Source organism: Haliotis asinina, chromosome 1 (genome assembly GCF_037392515.1).
Source record: "Haliotis asinina isolate JCU_RB_2024 chromosome 1, JCU_Hal_asi_v2, whole genome shotgun sequence".
Lineage (NCBI taxonomy): Eukaryota > Metazoa > Mollusca > Gastropoda > Lepetellida > Haliotidae > Haliotis > Haliotis asinina.
The window spans coordinates 94329848-94354311 of record NC_090280.1 but is presented as its reverse complement, the minus strand read 5'-3'; the positions used below and the strand labels follow the sequence as shown (position 1 = coordinate 94354311).

Here is a 24464-nt window from a genome sequence, read left to right as displayed (position 1 = left end):
TTTAGAATACCAATTTCTAAATGCCTCTCAAGAACATCATCATCATCATCATCATCATCATCATCATCATCATCATCATCATCTCAACTTAGTCCTATGCTACCCATGTATAAACCAGCTTAACAGAATAAAAAAGCTAGAACATGAAACATTGAGCACCAGCATCACAAATACAAGGTAATGTATGCGTGAATGAGTGAGTTCAATTCTACACCAAATTAAACAATTTTCCAGCCAAATGGCAGCAGTCCCAAACAATCCAGTCATCAACAGCAAGTGGGTGTGCCTGACCACCCGATCCTCTTATTGGCCACTTACCACAAGAATGATTTATCGAAGTTCAATTCTAACCAGGATCTTCACAATCAGTTAATTAACCACATACCCACAATGCTAATACTGAGCAATAAACCAGCAAATTCGAATCTCCTTACACGGAGTAAATGCCTACTTCACAATTGAACTACATGGTGAGCCAGCATTCCTATGATTGTTCTGACATTCAGACTGGTGGTGGTCCGATTAATTGAAATAATCCAGGATTGGTCACAGTGACTAAACAACAAAGCAACAGATCATGTTTTCTCATAATCAAACACCAACAATTTTGCTTGCATCATCAATATTTTTCAAAAGGGCAGTTTTGTCCATGTCGTTAAATTTAAATTTCATGAGCACTACATGTTTGTTACATATCATGATTGAATTTACCCTTAAAAAAAGACAGGAGTGAGTTTAGTTTAACCCTGCACTCAGAATATGCCAGCTACATGGTGGCGGTCTGTAAATAATCGAGTCTGGACCAGACAATCAAGTGATCAGCAACATGAACGTCGATCAGCGTAATTGGGAACCGATGACATGTGTCAACCAAGCCAGCAAGTCTTACCACCTGGTCCAGTCAGTCGCCTCTACGACTAGCATAGTCACCTATGGCAAGCACGGGTTGCTGAAGGCCTATTCTATCCCTGGACCTTCACAGGCAAAAAAAGAAATAAATAAAAACACAGGAATTTTCTGTTCCTAACATACCAGTCTTCCTTTAAAAATGTGAAATGTGAAATCTGAAAATGCATTTTATGCAGTTTGCAATATAAACCAAAGAAGTACATGTTTTTTTCTCTACTTTTTATGCATTGACAAACCTAATAGAAAAATGTGAAACATGACAAACCAATTATTTTTGGTGATTGATCATGTGTAATGACCCAAACATCAATTATGGGATTCCCATTTTGAAAAAGATACTACTGCCTTTCTGTTTTCATTTATGATTTGTGAGCATAATAAATATTGAGATTAAATATACAAAAATATAATTACAAAAAATTCTGTTTCAGATGAGGATTTTCACATTAGAAGAATTGACTGGGTTGATGTGTGTATTGTGGCATACATGGAAGATGTGCAAATGTTATTCAGAGAGGATAAGTCAAAAACATCTTCAAATACAAACAGACATTAGCAAATATTCAAATTTCTGGATTAGGTAATCATTTTCAGGAGGTAATGTAACTTTGTATGCACATAAACACCCTACACATGATCAACAATTCACTGGTTACATGAGTCTTTAGTAAAGCAGTGTTAACTTGCATTCAATGAAAATACATGAAACAGTTTTTAGATAGAACTGAAAATTCTCATTTTCACAAGATCATCCGTGCTGTTTAAACATTTGAATTCTAGTTATCACTAGTCACAGTGTATTAAAAACAGCACAAGGGGGACTAGATTTCAAACGGATAGTCCAAATTTTCAGCTAGCCAGCAAGACGGTCCATAAATCTGAATGAATTCTCAGTGTTTGGACTGGACTGGCAAAATCCATTTTGATGTCTGCTTTTGGCTTATTTCATACACTGGTATTCACTAGGACCATTGAAAAACTTAAAAAGAATAGTCATCAGAAGTTGTAACTAGTACAACTAAATTTGAGATGTTTTCATTAAATGTATCGGTTAAACTGTTGCAGGAACTGACTAGTTATTGACAGACTATGGAGCACAAGTAAGGGTGACTCTGAAAATCCAAACCATTCAGCAGTTCCTGGCAACGACTACGATGTGACTCTATACAGTGAACCAGTTTCTTTGGCATCCTGTTTCCCCGAGATAGTCACCAATTTGAAATGCCCATTGTCTGAAAGAACACTTAACTCCAAATCACTAGATTTATGACTCATACCATACATTTAATGCGATGTATTGGTACACTGAATGTCAGCCATCTTGAACTAGTTCTGCAATAATGCTACATCTCATCATCAGGAGCGTTTATGTGTATGACCCAGTTCCTGTAACATGACAATGACCTAAATGAATGAAAAGTGAGATGATCTATCCATTAGCTTACATAGGTGAAATGAGGTGCTCTGGGGCACAACACTACCATCACTACAAATGCAGAGACAAAAACACTGAGGATTAATCGGTATAAAAAACAACAGTTTCCTGTATCACAACATACGCCAAATGCCCGTTGTTATTGAGGCAGTGTTCACGACAGTTTTTCAAAGTAACAGGACATTGGGTCCTGTAAGTTTCAGATGTCTGTCTGACCCACTGAAAATTCAAAAGATCCACAGAATAAAGTTAAACAAAACAACATTTCAGATTTGACATTGCTTATAATTGGCATTGAAGTTATTAATATTATGTGATAACATACATAAGATTTCTAAACAGCCAACAAGTGTCACATGCCGCAAATAACAACTTCACACAAAGACATTGTGAAATATTCAGTCAGACACTGGGGCTGCCATGTTGGTGATTTCTATCTGACCACTGGTGAATCTGCCAGATTTGTCAGAGGGTCAGACTGTAGAGGATAAGGAAATATGCCATAGCACCCAGACAGCTTGATCATTTGTGCAAGACATGCACAAACAAATATGAATAACCCAAATAAGTTTGAACTGTTTTTGCATAATTATGATTTCGGAAACATTTTTCATGAAAATATATGTTCATTTCATAGTCATCAAACCCACGTCTTCAGTGTGAAAAAGCAAATGATTTATCTTCTTGGCTATAAGAGTGTGGGTTGTATGATCGCCAGGGACTTGCAACTGATAATAAAATGTGCCATTAAGAGTGTATATATATGTGTCTATAAAACACAAAGGAAAATATTAATGACATGTATTATCAGTATCAACAACGGTTAAGGGGTTAAATCCTGAAAGGTTATAAAAACCATCTGAAGCACTAAGATACCAGCGCCAAGCAAGGTGTAATCAGCCACAGCAAGTCCACTCATGTACCAAAAACAAATCACTGAGTTTGGGTGATAGTGCTAGTGACACATACAGAAACATAGACTTGTGCATACAACTTACTGACAGTGATCCAGATCACCTGTGTGGACCTCTGTCAAAATACCTGAGGTTAGTGAAACAAATCAAAAATCATTGAAAAAGGAAATGCTTATAAAGAATGTGATGTCATACAGTTTTTCAAAAGGATTCAAGATAGTTGCTGTCAGACAAGGCATTAAGGAAAAACCTTTTTAAGTTGAACATCCATCTACGCAATTGGGATAGAACCTTTTCAAGGTATTTTGTTATGTTCTCTGTATTTCTAAAATTTTTGTCATAACTTTCAATTTAAATGGGTTAGGGTACAATTTACTGCACGAAGGACAACCACATTGACTTTGTACCGAGAAACTAAACATCAATACAGCATGGAGGATATCATAGTGGAACATGAACAGAAAAACGGAAACTGTTGATATCATAATAATAATCATATGATGTCATAAATACATAAAAACTCTTTATTTACTTCAGGAAACTGTTCTGAGCTGCATTTTCCAGAATATTCCATGCTGTGTAAAGGTACGTCTTACCTATGAATTGATTTACTGTAGAACAATTCATAATATTGAAAAGACTCTTGTCATGAGTTTAATAAATGATAAAAATCAGTGAAAATTGGCAAATGCTTAACAAAGCTTTACTCCAAAATGCAGCTGTTCACACGCATGATACCTGCACAAACTTTTCAGCAATATGATCATGATGATACATGCAAATTTGCAATTCATCTGCATGAAGTTTGCAGTTGGTTTCCTTAAGTAAGAGGAAAAATCAATCTTTGATGTAACCATAAATACATACATAACATATCGTGAGTGTTTAACTGAGTCAAAACGTTTGATTGGAAGCATAACTTCAAAAAATATTTTTGTAAGAAAACAGTGAAAATACTGTTCCAACACGAAGACTTACAGAAACATACATGCATACAACTTACAGGCAGTATGTTGTGTGATTATGGCTGATGTGTAATTATGACTGACACTAAATTACAGCTATTTGCAACCGACATGAGAGTGATGACTGTCAACATGAAGCTAGGATGCCTCTGTCATGCCACAGACAACTATTTTCTTATTTGTACAAGACAAATACACAATAACAATTCAAATATAGCTTACAGAGGCGACTGAGGAATCGAACCCAGGTCAGAGAGACACGCAGACACTTTAACCACTAGACTACCCCACCATCCCTTAAAAACAACATGTCACCTCAGAGGCATATTTTGACGGGAAGTAGTGATCCATTTCATTTTCAATGTGACATTAGAAACTGCTTTCACATTGTCTCCAGTTAATTTGTTTTCGAAACCTTGAATTCAAAGGCGAACTTTGTTACCACTGTTACAAGGTAAAACAGTTATGTCAAAATATGGATCTGCACACATCAGGGGTTTACTTCATAATGAACCTGTAATCATTCAAGGAAGCCAGAAGTATTCATTGTATTTGTAAGGGTCCATGCATGCATCATGAGGGTTCAGTAGTGAAATGGATTTGTGTATCATACTTTAATTACATGATTTCTTCAGAACTGTATGAATCAATGATCACATAAACAGAGGTCACATATGATGCATGAAAGAACATGAAGCAGCAACTGACTCTGTTACATAGGAGTGGGTGACTGAAACCGGGTCTTCAGACAGTTTTTCCCAATGGGCTACCCAATCATCCCACGATATGTAAGAGGTAAAATGATTATTATTGGATTTCCCCCACAATGGAGTATATATTTTCCCTGAATTCAGTCTCTGTAACTGTATAAACAGAATGCCAGTGTGTGTGTAAAACCCTGCCACAATAATCCCCAGGGAGTTGAGATTGATAATGAGTTGGGCCATTGAGGCTGACATCCAAAGACCATGGGGAAAATAACAATGCCTTGAGTATGAACTAGTCGTGTGGATATGTGCACTATAGAAATATCCTATAATAATAATAATAATAACAGTATAACATGAGCCATTTCTCTTCAAACTGACCTTTAAGGTAACACAGATATAAAACATGAATGTTATTGCTGGATACAGCAAACACATTAATAAATAACATGCTCAATGTGGTCACAAACTTTCAAGTCACTATTCCGTGTGTATGTCATAAGCCATGCTTTCAACTTTCATTTTGACAAATATGTTTCTATTAAGACTTTTGTTCTTTTTTAAACCATCTTTACCAAAAATTTCCACTACCATGATTACAGTATTTTTGGTAGGTTATCTAAAATAATAATTACTGTAAATCCTCCAGTTCTCAATATTTTACCGCATTCATGTTACCAGAAAAAATACACACTGATTTCCATTTTTATTTCACAGAATTTATGAGTCTTAAATGAAAGCCAAGTTTTAGTGAGTGAGCATGGTTTTTCGCCACTTTTAACGATATTCCACCGATATTATGAGGGGACTGAAGATTTGGCCTTCACACATTGTACTCATGAGGGGAAGGAAATTATCAATATCTTACCACTACCTTAGAAACAATCTTCTATTTTCAGAATCACTAAATGTGTAATTATTGATTCCAACCCAGGTAAACTGGAATACAAAGCAACGATACCCTGGCATTGGAACAAATAGTTGAAAATGGGACCAATGAAGACAATACTTGACCAGAGTCTGCATACTGGACTCATAAATGTATTATGAACTAATAATGGAGCTGTTTTAATGAAGAGTGTTCGCTCGTCAATATTATTTCGTGACATTTTGAGTGACACCTGAAATTGTGTTTGGGCATGCAGCCAAAGGTTTGTTCATCCAGGATTTAAACTGCAGCGGAGTTGGCATCTTCATCTTGGCGCATAATTGTTTGGCTTTGCCATAATCATTTCCGACCGAAAACACAGAGGCTGCAAAACGGGAGTTCACTTCAAAATTAGGACCTGCTTTGGCTGAGTTGGTGAATAACAGTTTTGATTCACAAGCTCCACATGTGAATTCCAGTGTCGTGGCCTGTCCGACTGTCTCCTCGGTGACATCGATCAGTCTGGGGTCGGAATATCCCAGATGTGCTTTACTACACGAGGGACAGGGAAACCTGGCTATAAATGACACCAGCAAATTCACATCCACGAAACGAAATCCACTGATTTCGTCCCGGCCTTTCACAATTATCTTGTTCTTACCGTCGCCGGCAGATTTTGCAACTGGCGTAATTTGTGTACTGTTGACATTCTCTGTAGCTATGTTGTTTTCGTGTGAATCTGTCAGGCAGTTAACATCTGGTTTGCGCACTTTGCCATTCACACTATCGGGCATGACATTTTCCGGCATGTTTTCATTGAGCACATCTTCATCGACCGCCGGGTCTCTCGGCTCGTCGCTGTCATTCTCTTCTCTCTCATCGCACATATCTGCACCAAACTTGCGCTTTTTGGGCCTTCTTCCGCCAAGATATGGCATATTCTTCGTCGTGTGTAACGTTATTGGAGAACAGCCTTCAAGTCAGTCACCAAAATACACAAGCGAAAAGTTCCACACATTCACGAAGCATGAAACCGGAAGTTGTTTATTGACGTGCTTGCCAAGAAAGCTCAATCTTCATTGGATGAGAAGGGTGTCCGTCAGCGTATCATCTCAGTTCTTTCATAATGTAAACAATTCGGTATGGGCTGGGGCTGTGGCTATATACACGACATCGTGTATATAATGGTTTTATATCCATTATATGAAATTATCCAGTCGTGTATATTGTACCACAATATACACGACGTCGTGTATATAGACGATTCGATGGGCTGGCTGAGACTGAGTATCTTTTTCAGAATGTTTGACATCTGTCTGGTACTTAGCGCCACAGTGCTTATTAAATGCCATGCAAATCTATTAACTATTCAACGTTTAGTTCATGTAAAGCAGTATTCACTCCACGCAGATGAACCTAAATACGTATATTATATAGGGACCGTTCATGATTTTATTGCAATATGGGGGTGGCGGGTGTAAGCTGTTTCCCGGGGCCCAGTCAGTGGGGGTGGGGGATGATGATCTATGCACGCATACAATGTGAATGACCCTCCCACCCGACCCACTCAAAAGTATTTCGCGTAACCATTCAATATTTTGTTATGTACAAAAATGTGCCCCTACCCCGAGTATTCATGTCAACAATATTGATAATCTGGACCAGATCGATCTTCTCATCTGTATACATCAATGTCAGCCAACCTGACATCCTGATCATGTTAGTCGGCCCTTAATTGTGACATGACAAGTGCTCAAAGTAATTCTTAAAGGGACACTCAGGTTTGGTATATCTGACAGGAACGGTATCAATTTCATTTAGGAGAAAAACACGTATTGTGTTTGGAAATTAGATGAATGTTAGACTGAATTGATTGTCTCTCCTTCTTTATATACAGACACACGTTCGGCTTCAAATGAAATTTAGAGGCTGTTAGTTCGGTCTAACATTCATCATCCTAATTTCCAAACACACAACGTGTTCCTATAACTATACATATAACATGAAGTGTGTTTAAGCAGAGACCATATAATAGATCTATTATATGGTCTCTGGTTTAAGCTCCAACAGACATTACGCATTTTTCAAGCCAATCAATCTAAGAGTTATCACCCTCAGGATTATATATCGCGAGTGATATACCTCTCACACATCGCCCCTGAAGATCTGGGTTAGGATTGTTCATCAGTAATTAACCCATGCGTGTCGTAAGAGGCGCAGAACGGGATCGGATGGTCAGGCTCACTGGCTTGGTTGACAAGTCATTGGTTCCCAATTGTGTAGATCGACACTCATGACGTTGATCACTTGATTGTCTGATCCAGACTCCATTATGTACAGACCGCCGCCATATTTTTTTAACATTGCCGAGTGCGGCGTAAAATACACTCACTCACTCAGAGCACTGTTAGTTCCAATCGTAAAAAACATAACGAACTAAAGTGCGTCATAAAACTAAACTCATTCATCACCATCATCATCATCACCATCATCATCATCATCAGTCCTCGTCAATGATTCTGTCAGCTGATCAAGCTATATCTTCCAGCTACTTTAGTAACACGTCTTCGTCATGAACCATTGTGAAACTGGTGATGTGTTCAGCACAGATAACGATGTTGCTGATTCTGACACCGAAGGTGTGGTTGACGCCAGGATACATTAAATAGCAGGAAGAGAACGATTCATAGTTAATATTTCCTGCCGTTCATCACTCGTATGGGTTTTATTCTGGTGAACCCAGCTCACAGAGCTGACCCTATATTTCCAATGTTAACATGCAGGTGATTTCATGTTCAGAGCATGCAGGTTCTGTGGAGAGCAGGGTGGGGTGCACGCTGGGCCTTAGTACGTAGCTCCTTGTTCGTTTTTTACCCCAGCTTAGAAGTTATCGGGGGTAAATAACTTTCATTCAGGCCGGCCATCCTTCCGTCCCTAAACTTTGTCCGGATATCATATCTTTGAAACCATACATGCTAGATTCACCAAACTTACCACACAAGTTAAGCATGAACATGGATGTGCTTTGCGTTACGTTGAAGTTTATCAGATTTTTATATTTGATTTTTCCATGGAAACACGACTTCCCGCAAAATGTGTTCGGTAGTTATCTTGTCCGGAACATACATCTGAAACTATAAATGCAAGGTTTAACACGTAAGTTAATCTTGTCCCATATGTGCGCCCTTTGCTATTTATTTTGCAAACGGTGTGACGGGACCTTTTTGCTTTTCAAGGTCTTTCTTGATGTCGTATGTCCTAATATTCTTGATGTCACATGTCCTAATATGTGGTTTATTCTGTGTAGTGATTTCCGTTTCATGTAGCTGGGGGTGGAGTCATCCCACAGATGACATCCTTACCTTGTCAGCTTGCTGACGGGGTTAACCTCTTTGGTCATGTGGACAAGGCGTCCGACTTCGGATTGGAAGGTCCGTCGTTCGAATCCCAGCACGGGACTTGGAAATCTTGTGGCCGCTACATTCATGTCATAAAGCGGGAACCGGGGGTATGTGAGCTGTACTCACTTCTACACGTGTTTGAACTGTGTACCAAGGAAATGTGGCGCCAACCTTCACAATATTCTAGACATCTGGAATACTTCATTTCCATCGGTTTCCAATCAAATAGCACGTGAATAATAAATATAGTACTGAAGGCAGCTGGTGCCAAAGAAATGTATCAAATCTGGAAGATTGTTTTGCTTTAAGAATAAATACTCATGGAAACATTTAAGGGAACGCTTGTTTCTTAAGGCAATTCAAGATTTCTGTTTACTAACTTCAGCGCCGTGTATTATCGTTTTCGTGAAGAGTAGTTCACTCAAACTCACCATAATGCTTTCCATGCACGTGTACTACATGCTTCTGAAGTTACATGCACCTAGATCTACACGTTACATGTATGTGCACTGCCAAACACAACGGTTAAAAACGTTGATAACATGGCGAGACAGTACTTAACTTTGGCACAGAAATGGGAGGCAATTGGCATGGTTAATGGTGGAAGCTCATTACGACAGGTTGCAACAACTTTTCTCAGGTCTGTTAGCGTGATATCCACACTTTGGAATCTCTATAGAGCGACTGGTGACGTCAAAATGAGGTGTGGTCGGGGACGGAAAAAGAAAACCACCCCACGGGATGACAGGACCCTACGACTTATTGCTCTGTGAAACAGGTTCAAATCCTCCTCGAAAATCAATACGGAATTCAGGCGAAGAACAAACGTCAGAATTTGTTCACGTACAGTGCGTAATCGTCTTAAATCGGCTGGTCTAAAAAGCCGCCGTCCAGTGGTTGTAATCAACATGACTGAGCAACACAAGCGCTTGAGACGCAGTGCAGTGGGCACGGAACCATGGAGGAAGAACCGTACGTCAATGGAGAAACACCATGTTTAGTGATGAGAGCAGGTACACACTAGACCATAATGACGGTCGAATTCGAGTTTGGAGACGCGTTGGGGAACGTCACAGTGCCTGCACCATCAAATAGCATGATCGTAATGGTGTGGGGCGGATTTACCTTTAACCACAAAGCAGATCGTGTGCGTGTTGATGGCAGGATAACAGGTTTACGATATCGTGACCCGATTGTGATCCCCTTTGTGCGCACAACAGGTCGAATATTCGAGTTCCAGCATGACAATGCCCGCCCTCACATCGCTCATGACTGACTGAGGGCTACAGGTGTCCGGGTGTTGCAATGGCCGTCTAAAAGTCTTGACCTCAACCCCATCGAACATCTTTGGGATGTTCTTGGCCGCAATGTTCGGGACAGACCTGTTCAACCCAACAATTTGGATGAAGTTTTCTTGGCTCTCCAGGAAGAATGGCGTAGAATTCCGATTGGTACCATCCGTACACTCATTCGCAGCATGCCACGACGCGGCCAAGCGGTTCTCCAGAGACATGGAGGACACACCCAAAATTGATTTTCATCATTTGACATAAGCGTTTTCATCTGTATGAACTTTTCTCTTACTGATTCGAAGATTAAAAGTCACAGCTATTTCATGCGTTCCCTTAAATTTTTCCATGAGTATATTTACAGAATTTTCAGTGCGTTCTTTTCAAGATGGTTGGATTTTAATAGCCCAACACATTCGAACTGGTATGCAGGATTGGTAAGACGCATTGGTCAAACGGTTAGTTGGCAACTGGTTGGTAAATTTCGAATAGTATTGAAAATGAAAAAGTATATGGTTCTTGATGCTTGTTCCAATATGGCACAAGTCTACACAAGCCGTCTGGTGGGCAGACGACTTGAAATATTCAATGAAAGAGTTAATGGCCAAGTCACGGCCGTTGACCCAGTCCCTACTCATCAGGTTTTCACGAGGAGAATTGAACCAATCCGTGGGATCGCTGTCACCTCCAACCTACAAAATGACCTACTAATATATGCTGATGAACGGGGTATCTTTCTGGTACGGTTTGTTGCAGATATGACAGTGCGATTTATGTAGGGAAACGGAGATATGAAACGTATTTGAAGTGGCGTACCGGTGATCTGTTGCTTTATTCCCTGTGATGAATTTAGCAACCTGGTCGCCGTGCCCCTGTGGCAAACGTATTTCTCACAATACGAAGTTCAAGTATGAAGGATAATATGACGAATAGTGGCACATAACCATGTTATATTTCTTGAGTCTATAGAAAGAAAGTTGGAATGCCATTCTTGTTTGTTCTTGTTTGTTCTTTAGCACCGAATTGGTGTTTGGGTAGCCTAGTGGTTAAAGCTTTCGCTCGTCTGTCATATCTACAACAAACAGTCGAGCCGAACCTATGTTGGTCTCAGGAAAATCGTAGCAATGTATGAGTGTGTCATCTTATATCCTCATGCAACACATTATTGACTCGATCGAAACTTATCAGCGGTCATCTGGAGGGTGGAACTAGATTAACATTAATACTATCAAATATTGGTCTAATTCCTTATGTATTTATGTACATTAAACGTTGTTCACATGTCATTAAGTGGGCAGGGGTTGTTTATGTTCCTACAGCAGGAAGGGCGAGGGGAACACAAACAAATATCGAGGGTACATCAACTTGTAGGTCCCATGGGGACAGTGGACAACGTTTTTATCTCACCGAATACCTCAATTTTAATTTTGAAATGTTCGAAGAGCGGGTTCAAAGCTTTTTGTAGTCATCACTAGATTTTGCAGACGACAAGGAAAGCAGATTTAGGGTTGTGATTACACAGTAAGATTTACAAAGTGGTCAAATGTAACATATGTTATATTTGGGATAACACTTTCTTGGTAAAGTACAGGTTCTAGTACTTTTTGGGTTGAGTCCCACCCGGGATTAGAGCCAACACCCTCAGGCAACTAATCGCCACACACAAACTAGCCACCCAACCCCCTCAGCCACTGCAACTTCCACAAAAATAAACGTCGGACAACTGGTACACTGGTAAACTGCGAACTTTGTGTATCCCTCTGATAAGTCTAATCCCAACCATAACACATGGTACAGAGTTTGAGTTATCTCCCTTCCACCGATTTGCATTCGGAAAACATACGATACGTGATTCATTGTTATTCGAGATGAAGAATTACTACCACGAAGTACTAGATGAATTTGACATTGCCAGTGCTGTACATAGAAATGTTACCAGCTTGTGAACGGGGGTTACACTGAAAATAATAGAAGAGCGTCCAGCCAATCAGAAAGTGGCATTTCTGTGTGAGGTACGATAATTGTTTATAGATCACCGATGTCTGGAATAATCGGGAGCAGTGCTCACAGAACTCAGTCTGGATATGGCTCAGACGTGTTTGAGACACAGCCCGGAATGGTATTTTTCACAGGCGACAACACGTTACAACACCGATACACCTTTAAATTTACAAACAAAAGTTCCACACTTCGGTGCTTTAGTAACAAACTCGCAGACAGATCACAGATCTCAGGTAGGAGGGAAGTATGTGTAAGTCTTTAATGTTATATATCTTAGTCAACCCATACATGAACCAGTGGATCGGAACCAGCCATCTAAGAGACACATTAACAGGGTTGTTATTTCCACAGGAAACAAAGCGTAAGAACACCGGTATCCCTTTACGACTCAAAAGTTTCATACATCCGTGGTGCAGTCAAGTATATATTGTACAACAACCTCGAAGACAAGACGAACATCTACTATCTCGGGTAAGAGACATGTGTACATTGGTAGTATCTCACGTTCAACAGTTGTTTCAACCGATGAACACGAAACTTGTTAACAGACGATAATTTGGTAATACGGGTTAGTGAGTTAGAAGTATGGAAGGGGGTTGTCTGTGGCGTGTGCGTGTCTTCAACAACCGGCGTATTCGGTGATTCACCGACCAGGAGACAATACATTACCTATTTTTCGGTTATACAGGATTTACACATATGTGATCAGCCTGTAGACCATGACCCAGTTGGACAGGAGCACGATGTGTAAACATGGCGATGTTTGCTTTGATAAGGCCCTGTCGCGTATAGGCCATTTCTCGCGTCCACAAATTCCTTTTGCGAATCAGTTCATACTGAAACTCCAGCCCGTATTGTTTTGTAGTCCTAAGGAAGAGAGGTTTTTTTCATGGTCGTCACCTTCAGATGATGAAGGATAAAGGATATATTCCGAAACGTTTTGCCCCCCATAACAGAGAAGATACATTAGGAGACGCAAATTATCCCTGCATATAATAAAGAAGTTAACACCCATAGAAAACTCTCTTCCTCATGTGCATCACTTCTAAATGCCACTCAAAGGTCTTTTTCAGTTATGTCAAAAGTCTATTTCAGTGAGGTCAAATATCTTTTTCACTTCTGTCAAAAGTATATTTCAGCTATGTCAAAGATCTTTTTCAGCTATGTCAAAGATCTATTTCAGCTATGTCAAAGATCTATATCAGCTATGTCAAAGGTCTATTTCAGCTATGTCAAAGGTCTATTTCAGCTATGTCAAAGATCTATTTCAGCTATGTCAAAGGTCTATTTCAGTTATGTCAAAGATCTATTTCAGTTATGTCACAGGTTTATTTCAATTGTGTCAATCAAAGCAACCAAAGAGCATCCGATTTCATGTTAATATTAATCTAGCTGTCATCACATGGGTGTCTTAAACTACTTTTTAGTGAAAGGAATTGAACTGTGATAGTGTTTTATTCATGTTTTAGATGTATCTTGTTTTCTTTCAATATGTTTTTGTAATATTGATGCCACCCTTCAATAGAACAAGGGCGGTAGAGTAACCAAACGTTGTGAATGGTCACGCCGGGGACGACACTGGTTCGATTCCCAACATGAGTACAACGCTTGCAGACCATTTCCGTGATATTGTTGAAATATTGCTGAAATATTGATATTGCGTTATAATAAATCTACTCACTCAGTATGTCGTAAATAATATTTGTCAATCTACTTCCAGTAGATGTACGTGTATTAGGTATTTGAGACTCTCACGTCGTATTCTACAGGGGATGACAAGTCTTTATGGATGACCACCTCCTCCAACAGTAACGATTCGTTATAGTGTAGATACCATTTTCATTCGTTTTCAAAACGGTACTGACATAAACACCAAAACATTGATGTTGCACAATAAGTAGGGCGGTTATCCACAAATACTTATAACTCCTGTTAATTACAACCTTCAGAATACCTCTCCAGCGGTTTATTTTTCTGCTATCATTTAACAGAGTTCGAACAGAGTATCAGCTATCAAATCAAAGCCTTCATGTGTCTTTTCAGGGCCAACTTCACAATTTTAAGGGACTATAGAAACACAAATAACGCATAAGTTGTTGAATACACGCAATGTTGGTCAAACGTGAGACTGACCATCAGGTGGACATACCTTTTAGTTGCACCACTGCACTGAGAAATAATTTTTGTAAAGACCTCTCTCTTCTATGTGATTGCTGTACCTTACACTGCCCAAAAACAGTTCAGCGCTATCTCACTGGCTGTCCAGTTCATAACAACTATGCCAGGTTCCTAAAGAAACCATGCTCAAGAAGACCAAACACATTTTCACAATGAACACAATACTTGATGATAAACTGATGTATGGTTTCATACAAAGAGCTGTGTTAGACTTCCTCGTTAAAACGGGGAAGTGTGACGTAACTCAATTAATAGTTTGTCAAGTGTTGGGCGCATATAGGCCTTTAGGCCTTTAAGGCCCAAAGCCGCCCCTATCCTACCTACCTACCGCACTGGGAGAGGTTGGCTTCGCGATGGAAATTAATTAAAACCCATTGTCATTGTAAAATATTTTTATCATGTATCACTTTTGCTAAATTGAAGGCATCTTTTGAACAAGCAACTGCATATAGGGCCTTTTCAAAGCTAAGTAGAATTATTGCCTTTTTAGGGTAAAACGTCCAAATGTCAGGCTTTTGATAACCCCTGTTAACTAACGCTATATGAGGCAGCATCCGTATGTACTGAACATAATGTTAGAAGTGTAATGATATGACTCGGGATACATTAGATCGCCTATGTACAATGTCTTGTCAATATCTATCTTATATCTTCTGTTTTCACGTGTTATGCAAAAAGACCCCAAAACAACAAACAAACAAAACACTGTTATAATTGTTGGAATATATATTATCAGTTCACATCATAATGTATCTCTTATTTAACATAATCTGTTTCCTTCCGCTGTCTACCATCTCCTTTATTTTGTGTTGTGGATGACAGGTTTATAATGAGTGAGTATTGTTTTGCGCCTTTTAGCAATATTCCAGCAACGTCACGACGGATGACACGAGAAATGCCCTTTACACAATGTACCAATGTGAGGTGTCGAAGCCGTGCCTTCGGCGTGACGAGCGAACGTGTTAACCATTAGGCTAGCAGAGTTAGGTTTATTTCTATATCATAAATCAATAATTATCAAATATTTCTACGAACAATTTTACATGTAGTTGTGTTTCATAAGACAATGATGGAGTACTGACGAACTAGAGTACCGTGCAATACTAACTCCCTCTCTTGTGTTTACAGGTGAAGATGTCAGTCTTGAAGATCCCTGATGGTGGGGGTGACAACATCACTCTCCTGGAAGTAGATGGCTGTTTGTACCCCAATTCAAACATTGAGGACCCAGTTGACATCATCAAAGGCGTCCGTGACCTCCCCATCCGAGACGATGACGTATTTGTCTGCGCCTATCCTAAATGTGGTGAGCAGTCGAGAAATAATTTTTACTCTTCCCTTGCTGAGGTTTCTTGAAGAATCCCGTGGGTAAAATACACACACCAGCGCGAACAAACAAGAATACACACACGCACGAACGTACATACCGAGTGTGGAATGCTCGCTGCCTGAAGCATTTTACCATGTTAAATATTGTCAAAACCGAGCAGTACTGGTTAGTGGTGCTGAGAACAGACTGTTGGATTAGAACCAACGAGTAGCGGATCCTGTTACGTTTACGGATAGCAGAACCTTTCGGAGGTATCGTCTCCGATTGGACCCGTGAAGGTCCGGTGTAGAATAGACCTTCAGCAACCCATGCTTGCCACGAAAGGCGACTCTGCTTGTCGTAACAGGTGACTAACGGGATCGAGTGGTCAGGTTCGTTAACTTGGTTGGCACATGTCATCTGTTCCTAATTGCGCAGATCGATGCTCATGCTGTTGATCACTGGATTGTCTGGTCCAGACTCGATTATTTACATACCTCTGCCATGTAGATGGAATATTGCTGAGTGCGGGGTAAAACTAGACGCACTCACTCGTCTCTGATTATTGAGTGTACGTTATTATGTGCAGTTGTCTTTATGTAAGATGACACACATGCTGTGTATATGTAACACCATGTGAAAACTGCCCGTGAGTATTGTTTTACCCCGATTTTAGCAATATCATATCAATATCCTAGAACACCTGAAAAAGGCTGGCAATCCATCCAGATGGGAAAATGAACCTGTCCTCGGCCTGAGTAGCGAACGCTTTAAGGACGCTACCTCGAACTTTGCTTCTATATACATCGAAATCCTCACTGATCTCTCTGTGTTGGTATTTCAGGCACTCACTGGGTCTGGGAAATGGTCCGACTTCTGCTGTCGAGCGACACGGACACTGTCATTGAGAAGGACGAACTGATGTTAGAGTTCATCAAAGGCAAGGTCTTAGAGAAGTTCCCGTCCCCGCGAATTTTAAACACGCATTGTTTTGTTGAACAACTGCCACGTGGTGTCTTTGAGAAGAAGTGCAAAATAATCTACATCCTCCGAAACCCTAAAGACATGGCAGTATCGCTGTTCCACCACCACAAGAAACTGATATGTTATGAATATAAAGGAAAATGGGAAAACCATTTGTCTTTACTAATGGATGGAAAAGGTGAGTGAGTGTTGTTTCATGCTCAAGTAATTTCCAGAATGACTTTTGACTGACCATACGAACGTCGCACAAACGTCGCAGACGTCTCTCCCCCAAGTTATCGTAAAGCTATCGTGAATAAAGCTTATATTATCGAAATTATCGTATCCCAAAGACACCCGTATCAAACACCCGGCTCTTGTAGCCTCCAACAGAAACCTGATTGAGAGTTAGGGTAGATGTGCAACATACGTTAAGTTTAGAATAGTTTCGAAAGTATAATAATCTTTGCTTATCATTGAACGTTCTTAAGATTTGTCTTAACTGAGATTTACTGAAATCTAGTAACGGCGCCATGACATGTACATTCGTCACCAATCGGCGCTCACCTGAAGCATCGGTTAGCACAATGTTTACAATGTAGGTGTATTTTCAGAAGGGATAATTAGTGAATTTATTGAGATTTTTTCGCGTCGCTTTAGTTCGTTATTGTGCTCACGAAGAGTACTAGTACTGATTGGAACTATCAGGGATTCGAATGAGTCACATTAAGCCATATTCCAGCTATATGGCGGCGGTCTGTAAATAATCAAGTGTGGACCAGACAGTCCGGCGATCAACAGCATGAGCATCAATCTGCGTAATTGGGAACTAATGACAAGTCAGCCAAGTCAGCCAGTCTGACCACCCGATCCCATTCGTCGCCTCATACGACAAGCAAGGGTAACTGAACACCATTTCTAAGCACGATCATCACGAATGTCAGGGATTCGAAGGTTGTATGTGTGATTCGTATCGTTATGTATCACGTGTAATGTTACCAGTACGGTAAACAATCTCAATTTGGAAGAAACCGGATTGTTGCGTAAATACTGTAGTTGGGTATATATGTTTCGGTAGGACGGCCATGTGAGACCTAAGCGAAGCGAAGTTATTTACGGAGTGTTCTGCATTATAGAGGTGGGAGAAAATACATCACAAAACCAGTACTACACCTTTCACATTTCAGTCGACTTCGGGTCATTTTTCGACTACATGAAGGACTGGGCAGCGGTGGGAAAGACCCACCCCGAGTTACCGACCTTGACCTTGATGTATGAAGATCTGAAAGAGGTAAACGTTAACGTGATCTCGTGGTAGTTTTAAAAATGCCTTCTTCAAAATGTTACGGCTGAGTTCAGTATTCACTGGGAAATGAAATGGGTCTGTTCACTGGACACATCAAGTGGAGTTTATTTTTTTCCTAATCATATCATATATGCTATCGCCACACATACGAGAAAGGAAATATTATATACATCTTATATGGGCTGCTATAAACTGCGCTGTAAACTAGATTTAATATTTGCTTTCTGTATCTCGTCAATCAGCACTATGTTCATTCAAACGCTGAAAATACAACTGTTACAAATCCTATAGTTAAATACGAATCTGTTAATGTGAGCCAAGTCTAGGAAGACCAATCAAAACTTTCTATTCTACTAGATTTGTGAAAGATCCTCAGCAACGGCTCGTCAAGGAAATGATTATGACTATATAGTGTGATAAAGTCAGGTATTAGGTTATTTGTTTTAAGATGTGAAGCCCATTCCGGGTGAAACCCGAAGTTACTGGAACAGTATTACAACCTCACTCACTCCTTTGTTTCAGGACCCACTAACAGGCATTAGGAAGTTAGCAAAGTTTTTAAACGTTGAAAAATCAGAGGAGTTCTACCACAAAGTAAAAGATCTGACGAGTTTCAACAAAATGAAAGAAGCGAAAGGCAAATTCTTTAAAGCACCGGACGGTTCTGCCGTTATGTACAGAAAAGGTGGGTACATTTGCCAGCAATGGACATGAAAGTATCCAGTGGTCGTATTTGGCCACCCGTGAAGAATTCTGGGTGGGGAATAATCTTCAGTTTGTCTTAAGAGGAAGACTAACGCTATTGGATGGTCACGCTCGCTGATGATGTTATGACATGTCATTGTATCCCTATTGTGTCGATCGATGTTCATGCTGTCGATCACTGGGTTGTCTGTTAAACAACAAACACATAGGTCTCTGAATGACATTTAGAAGTGATAGACATGAGGAAGAAATGAACACACATTTGGAGTTTTTGTCAGGGAGGGGCCTTACTCAGTGATTTTTTGTATTGTTCATAGGAATGCTTTATCTGAAAACATCAGTGAGCATGTAACTGCCGAGAAACACACAGACACAGACACACACACACACACACACACACACACACACACACACACACACACACACACACACTTTACGCTATTTACAGTCTCTGACAGTGCAGGGTTGTGGTTTCCCTGGCCTCTTATTCTCGACCAGCATCAAGTGAATCCAGGTCAGTGGAACCTTGAGCGTTCGTGTCACACCCACCCCACCGCAACTTCAAAACAAGGGGCATTATGAATCTATTATGACACGGGTCAACAAGCGACCTTCCGGGAGATGACAGCCATTTAACGACGTAATGTTACATCAGAGCTCCGTCACCTTGATTAGGGCCATTATGTTATCCTTGACTGTATCAGCTCGAATATGTATGCCCACTGCATGTCGAATGAGTCAACATTTCCCTAGCGTGCGTGCGTGCGTGCGTGCTTGCGTGCGTGTGATAGTCCCGGAGTATTGATAAAAAAAAGACGTAAAATCATAGTCAGTTATTCATAGGCAGGATATGTCTCGGTAGGCAAAACGTTTTACAGATGACCTTGACCTTTGACACGTCAGGTACGCATCTGCGACGTGTTAACTGTCATTTGCATCACATGGAATATTTAGCAGTTTACCATTGATCTATTACATGAATCAACCCGTGCATGTTTGTCTTTGGATTTGGACAAGTAAGTAAACAAACCGTCTTCTGGATGTCGTTGTTGGAAAGAATGACATTTAGAAATTTAGACAGCATGAAGAATTGTCACTGCATTTATATTCCGGTTTAATCAGCAAAATGTTTATGTACTGTTTTTGTATTGATCAGTGGCAGCTCAAATGGACAGATGCCCAAATAGGGCCATTACGTGCTTCATAAAACCAGCATTAAACAGCCTGTTTAACGAACTCGCTTGTAACGAACTATTCTTTTGGGTCCCAGCAACATGCTGTACGTTTTAGTCAAAATGCCTGTGACGAACATCGGTTATAACGAACTTAGTTTGGTCCCTTTCTGTTCGATAAAACTGTACTGTACTGGATCGTGATTCACTGAGATTTTGTTACGTCATTTCCGTGTTTCAGGTGAAGTTGGCGACTGGAAAAATTACTTCACTGTAGCCCAGAACGAGGCTTTTGACAGGCTATACAAGGAAAACATGGCGGGTTGTGACATAAACTTTAGATACTCCCTGAAGTAAGGACGATGACCAAGGTGCCAGATGGGAAATGTATACCCACGTCGATATAAAGAACAAGAAATACATTCCTACAGAGTACTACAGGGCTGACAGTAAATCAGATGAGAGAACATTTTATTTTGCATATTAGCTGATTTTAGATTACAATTATATTTTGCATACTTGCGATTTGTGGCAATTTTTGAAGGATCACGAGAACATATGGTTCTCTGGTGCAGGTGCTTGTGTTTATACATGTTTAGGATGTGTTCATATTTCTATATCCGAGCTGAACTCGTATTAACTTGACGCTACATGGAGATATTCGGTATCGCTATTGCCATTATTAAATTGATTGTGTTTTATGTCTTCTGTTCGTTTCTTTTTTCTGTTTAACGCCACGGCCATCTGTATTCCACCTATTTGATGTCGATATATAAATAATCGAGTCAGAACCAGACAATCCAGTGATCAACAGCAAGAGCTCCGATCTACGCATTTTGTTGACACTTGTCAACTTAGCAAAGCCCGGCAATATAACCACCAACAATAGGCTTCACACATTGTATCCATGTGAGGAATCGAACTCGGGTTTTCGGCGTGTTAAGTCAACGCCATAGCCATTAGGCTACCCCACCACCCCAAGTAATAGTAAATGTCATCCTTAAAATTCTTCAATATGATATTTTCCAACCTGTGAAATATGACGCATAGAAATCTGGGTCTGTAATTGTGTTGGGAAAAAGGTATACATGCATGACTGGTGGGGACCAAGCGTGCATAGAGAAATACCTTACCTATAGTGTTGACACAAATATCACCAATGTGTTTCGTTATTTCTTCCCCTCACGTCATGTTTGCACTAGTCTCGTCACTCCTAGTAACTGTTCGATAATGTTTGCACTAGTCTCGTCACTGTTCGATAATGTTTGAAACTTTTGCTGTGTAGTTTACTTGTCACTATCAATGATCAATAAATCACAATAGTAGCAATAGTAGTAGTAGTGGTCGTAGTAGTAGTAGTTGTAGTTGTTCTTGTTGTAGTAGTAATGGTAGTCAGTGTAGTAGTGTGTGAGTACATGAGCTAGTGCTCAAAAGAAAGTATACAGTGTGTTTGCCAAAACATGAAAAGACAAAAGTTTCTATAACTGAGTATCTGCTGAATTTCAAGAGAGTATTCAATTCTACAGTAAATGAACACGATTCCATTTCATACAGAGTCGAAAGAAAGTATTTTGTTGTACATTAAGAACAGCATTAAATGCATTTTCCCCAACATTTTACATGCAGTTCATCAAGGAAATCACAGACTTGAACGTTGATTTAGCAAGACCTGAATCCAAGTGAAAGTTTGGCCTAGATCACATCCACACCGATATACACTAGTGGTTAATGATAGTATCGTGAAAATATCGGATGTTGCGTAACTTTTTTCAGTGTGCATATATGCGTGTATGGGACCAAATGTGACACAAGAATGAGTTTCATATGGTGTACTGATACACTTTTCATGACAAAGAGTCTTAAGTCTGTACTGCTATCAGCCAAGGAGCGGTTCAAAGGCAGTTGAATTCCCATCTGACATGTAGTAGTAGTAGTATGGTTCAAGTCCGCAGTTCCGCCTTATTGTAGGCTTGACATCTATATTTGGAGCAAACATAACGATAGGTGACATACTTTGGCCTTTTGTGTGCCCAGCAGTTTCTGTCGTCAGCATAACCTGTGCTGACCTGTAGTAACCCAGATTACTCAGCAGATTTCAAGCATAATATAAATACACAGACAATTCATTCTCCACTAACACGCGCCATTATAATCATCGTCTTGTCGATTCAACATTGAAAGAGCCATAACCTGTCCCAGTCGAATTTATGTACCACTGTGAGATCTGTCCGTAATTACAATAAACTGAAATTGTTCTGTACTTGTAAAATTTACAATAGACTAAACTTTGCCAAATATAGCGAATTGTGCTTACTCCAGAGTACCCTTTTGTTAATTTCTGTAAATGATAAAAGCCTAAAGTATGTTTTTCTTCCAGAGAATTTCAACAAATCACAGTAAATGATACTAACTCAGCCTAGTTCCCGTGGTCTACAGACTAGCATGATACTGTCTTCACAGTAAACCGGGAACTTCGGGGCTAGAATTTTGTTTCAGGAACCCGTGCTTGTCTTAAGAGGCGACTAAAGGGATTGGGTGGCTATACTGACTTGGTTGACACATGTCCTACCCCAACTGAGTCGACCAATGCTCATGATGTCAACCACTGGTGGTTTCTGATCAAGACATGATGACAATCAGAATGTTGATGAATCAGGCCTTGAAAACACAAAAAAATGAACGGAAACTACGAATTACAGCGTGATACGTTCACCAGTTTTTCGTGAATACTCAGTGTCATTAGTAGGGAGAAATTAATCAGTCACGTACACACAATAGCATTCCTGAACCAAACAATAGCATTCCTGAACCAAACAATAGCATTCCAGAACCAATCAAAAGAAATTCCTTAAGGAGCGTAAAGCAGGACAAAAGAAATTCCTTAAGGAGCGTAGGAGTAACCATAGGGTCAAAAGACATTCCTACAGCTACCCCCTCAGGTGCATATGGAACTCACATTCCATAGGTGCCACATTTACACAATACACATTCCTTCTATACAATACTAAATTGAAAAGATTCTATACCAAACCAAATTCTTATCTTTACATATTTAAAATATTATCAAAGAATTGTTTATAACAGAATAATGTCATAGCTTTTTAAATTTGCATCTATTTCAATCGCTTGAAGCAAAATTCTCATTCCATACCTCTTAACCAATCAAACTGAATGTGTATTACACATAAACCAATCAGACAAACCATTCTCTACAATCCTATCTTACACTCAAACGTTTTAGCTATTTCAAATCAGTTTTATCACCAACTTGGAGCCAGAAGGTGTTTAAAATCGTCTATCTCCCACATATTCGCTATGATGGCACAGAAAAGTGTGGATGAGAAAAGTGTGGATGTGAAACGTGTTGCTTTTTCGTCAGAGGAGACATTTGATGATACATTTCTGAAAGTAAAGGATATTCTTGACAGTCAAGTTTATCTACATGAACTTATGATGAGATCGAGTGTGTTGTACAGAACCATTTATATGGACATGCTGGAGAAGACCAAAGAACTAGAAGGGAAGCTTCAACCAATGTCACCTGCTTTCTTGAAATGGTTGACGGATTACACTGATCTTGTAGGATGTTTTTCCTCTGCGAGCAAACTTCAGAGAGAGCAACAACACAGAAAACAGTTGCTGCTAAGAATAAGAAGAGAAGCAGAAAAACAATGGAGTATGATCTGTTTCAACCCGACGTGAAAAAACCAAAGAAACAGCAGGTTAAGAAAGCAAAGTAAGTATATATTTGTGTTACATGCGACTGTGTTCTATCTATTTAATTTGCAACGTCAATTTTTGTTTTATATTCATATCTTTTTCTTTTCTTTTTGTTGGTAGGGTAATGCAACTCAAGTCAACCATCGCTTGTTATAGAACCTATTTCACCCCCAACTGAAGCTAACTTAGATGTCTCCAGTGAAGTCAACTTGTTAGTGGATGAAGACACTCTCGTAGCTGACTGTCAACCTGTTGAATCTACTACCCCAAACGCTTGGTGGCAGGATTACAATCAGCTCATGGAAGATATTGAGCAACAAGAGTCAAATGCAGTAGAGGATGATCCTTATGAAGAACACAAACTCACTCCTCTTCAAAAGAATTGTAGTGTGTGCTGTCACAATAATATGTTGCGATATATGAGTTGCAATAGTGGACAGGTTCAGTGCCATGTGTGTCATATGGATCTGATGAACTGTATGTGTTATCATGATTCAGAGGGGATGGTGGATGACATGATATCTCAAGACCTTCATGGACATATCCTCACAGTATAAGTTGTTGCATTCCAACAGAAGACATATGACCGAGATGAGTATCATTGGTTCTTATCTTGTTGTGT

At 39.8% G+C, this 24464-nt stretch overlaps 1 protein-coding gene across 2 annotated transcripts; it reads left to right on the top strand.

Annotated features, from left to right (window-relative positions):
• Window positions 1–3290: 3290 nt before the first annotated feature.
• Window positions 3291–20827, top strand: LOC137255723 (sulfotransferase 1B1-like). 2 transcript variants are annotated; one of them, XM_067793224.1, is made up of 8 exons: window positions 3291–3390; window positions 3796–3843; window positions 12841–12960; window positions 15796–15973; window positions 16821–17138; window positions 18127–18230; window positions 18768–18930; window positions 20364–20827. In XM_067793224.1, exons 4-8 carry the CDS (start codon window positions 15802–15804, stop codon window positions 20477–20479), a joined length of 873 nt encoding a protein of 290 aa, XP_067649325.1. In that variant the 5' UTR covers window positions 3291–3390; window positions 3796–3843; window positions 12841–12960; window positions 15796–15801; the 3' UTR covers window positions 20480–20827. The 2 variants fall into 2 exon arrangements, with proteins under 2 accessions (XP_067649325.1, XP_067649333.1); XM_067793232.1 differs by having other exon boundaries at window positions 3323–3558.
• Window positions 20828–24464: the final 3637 nt, after the last annotated feature.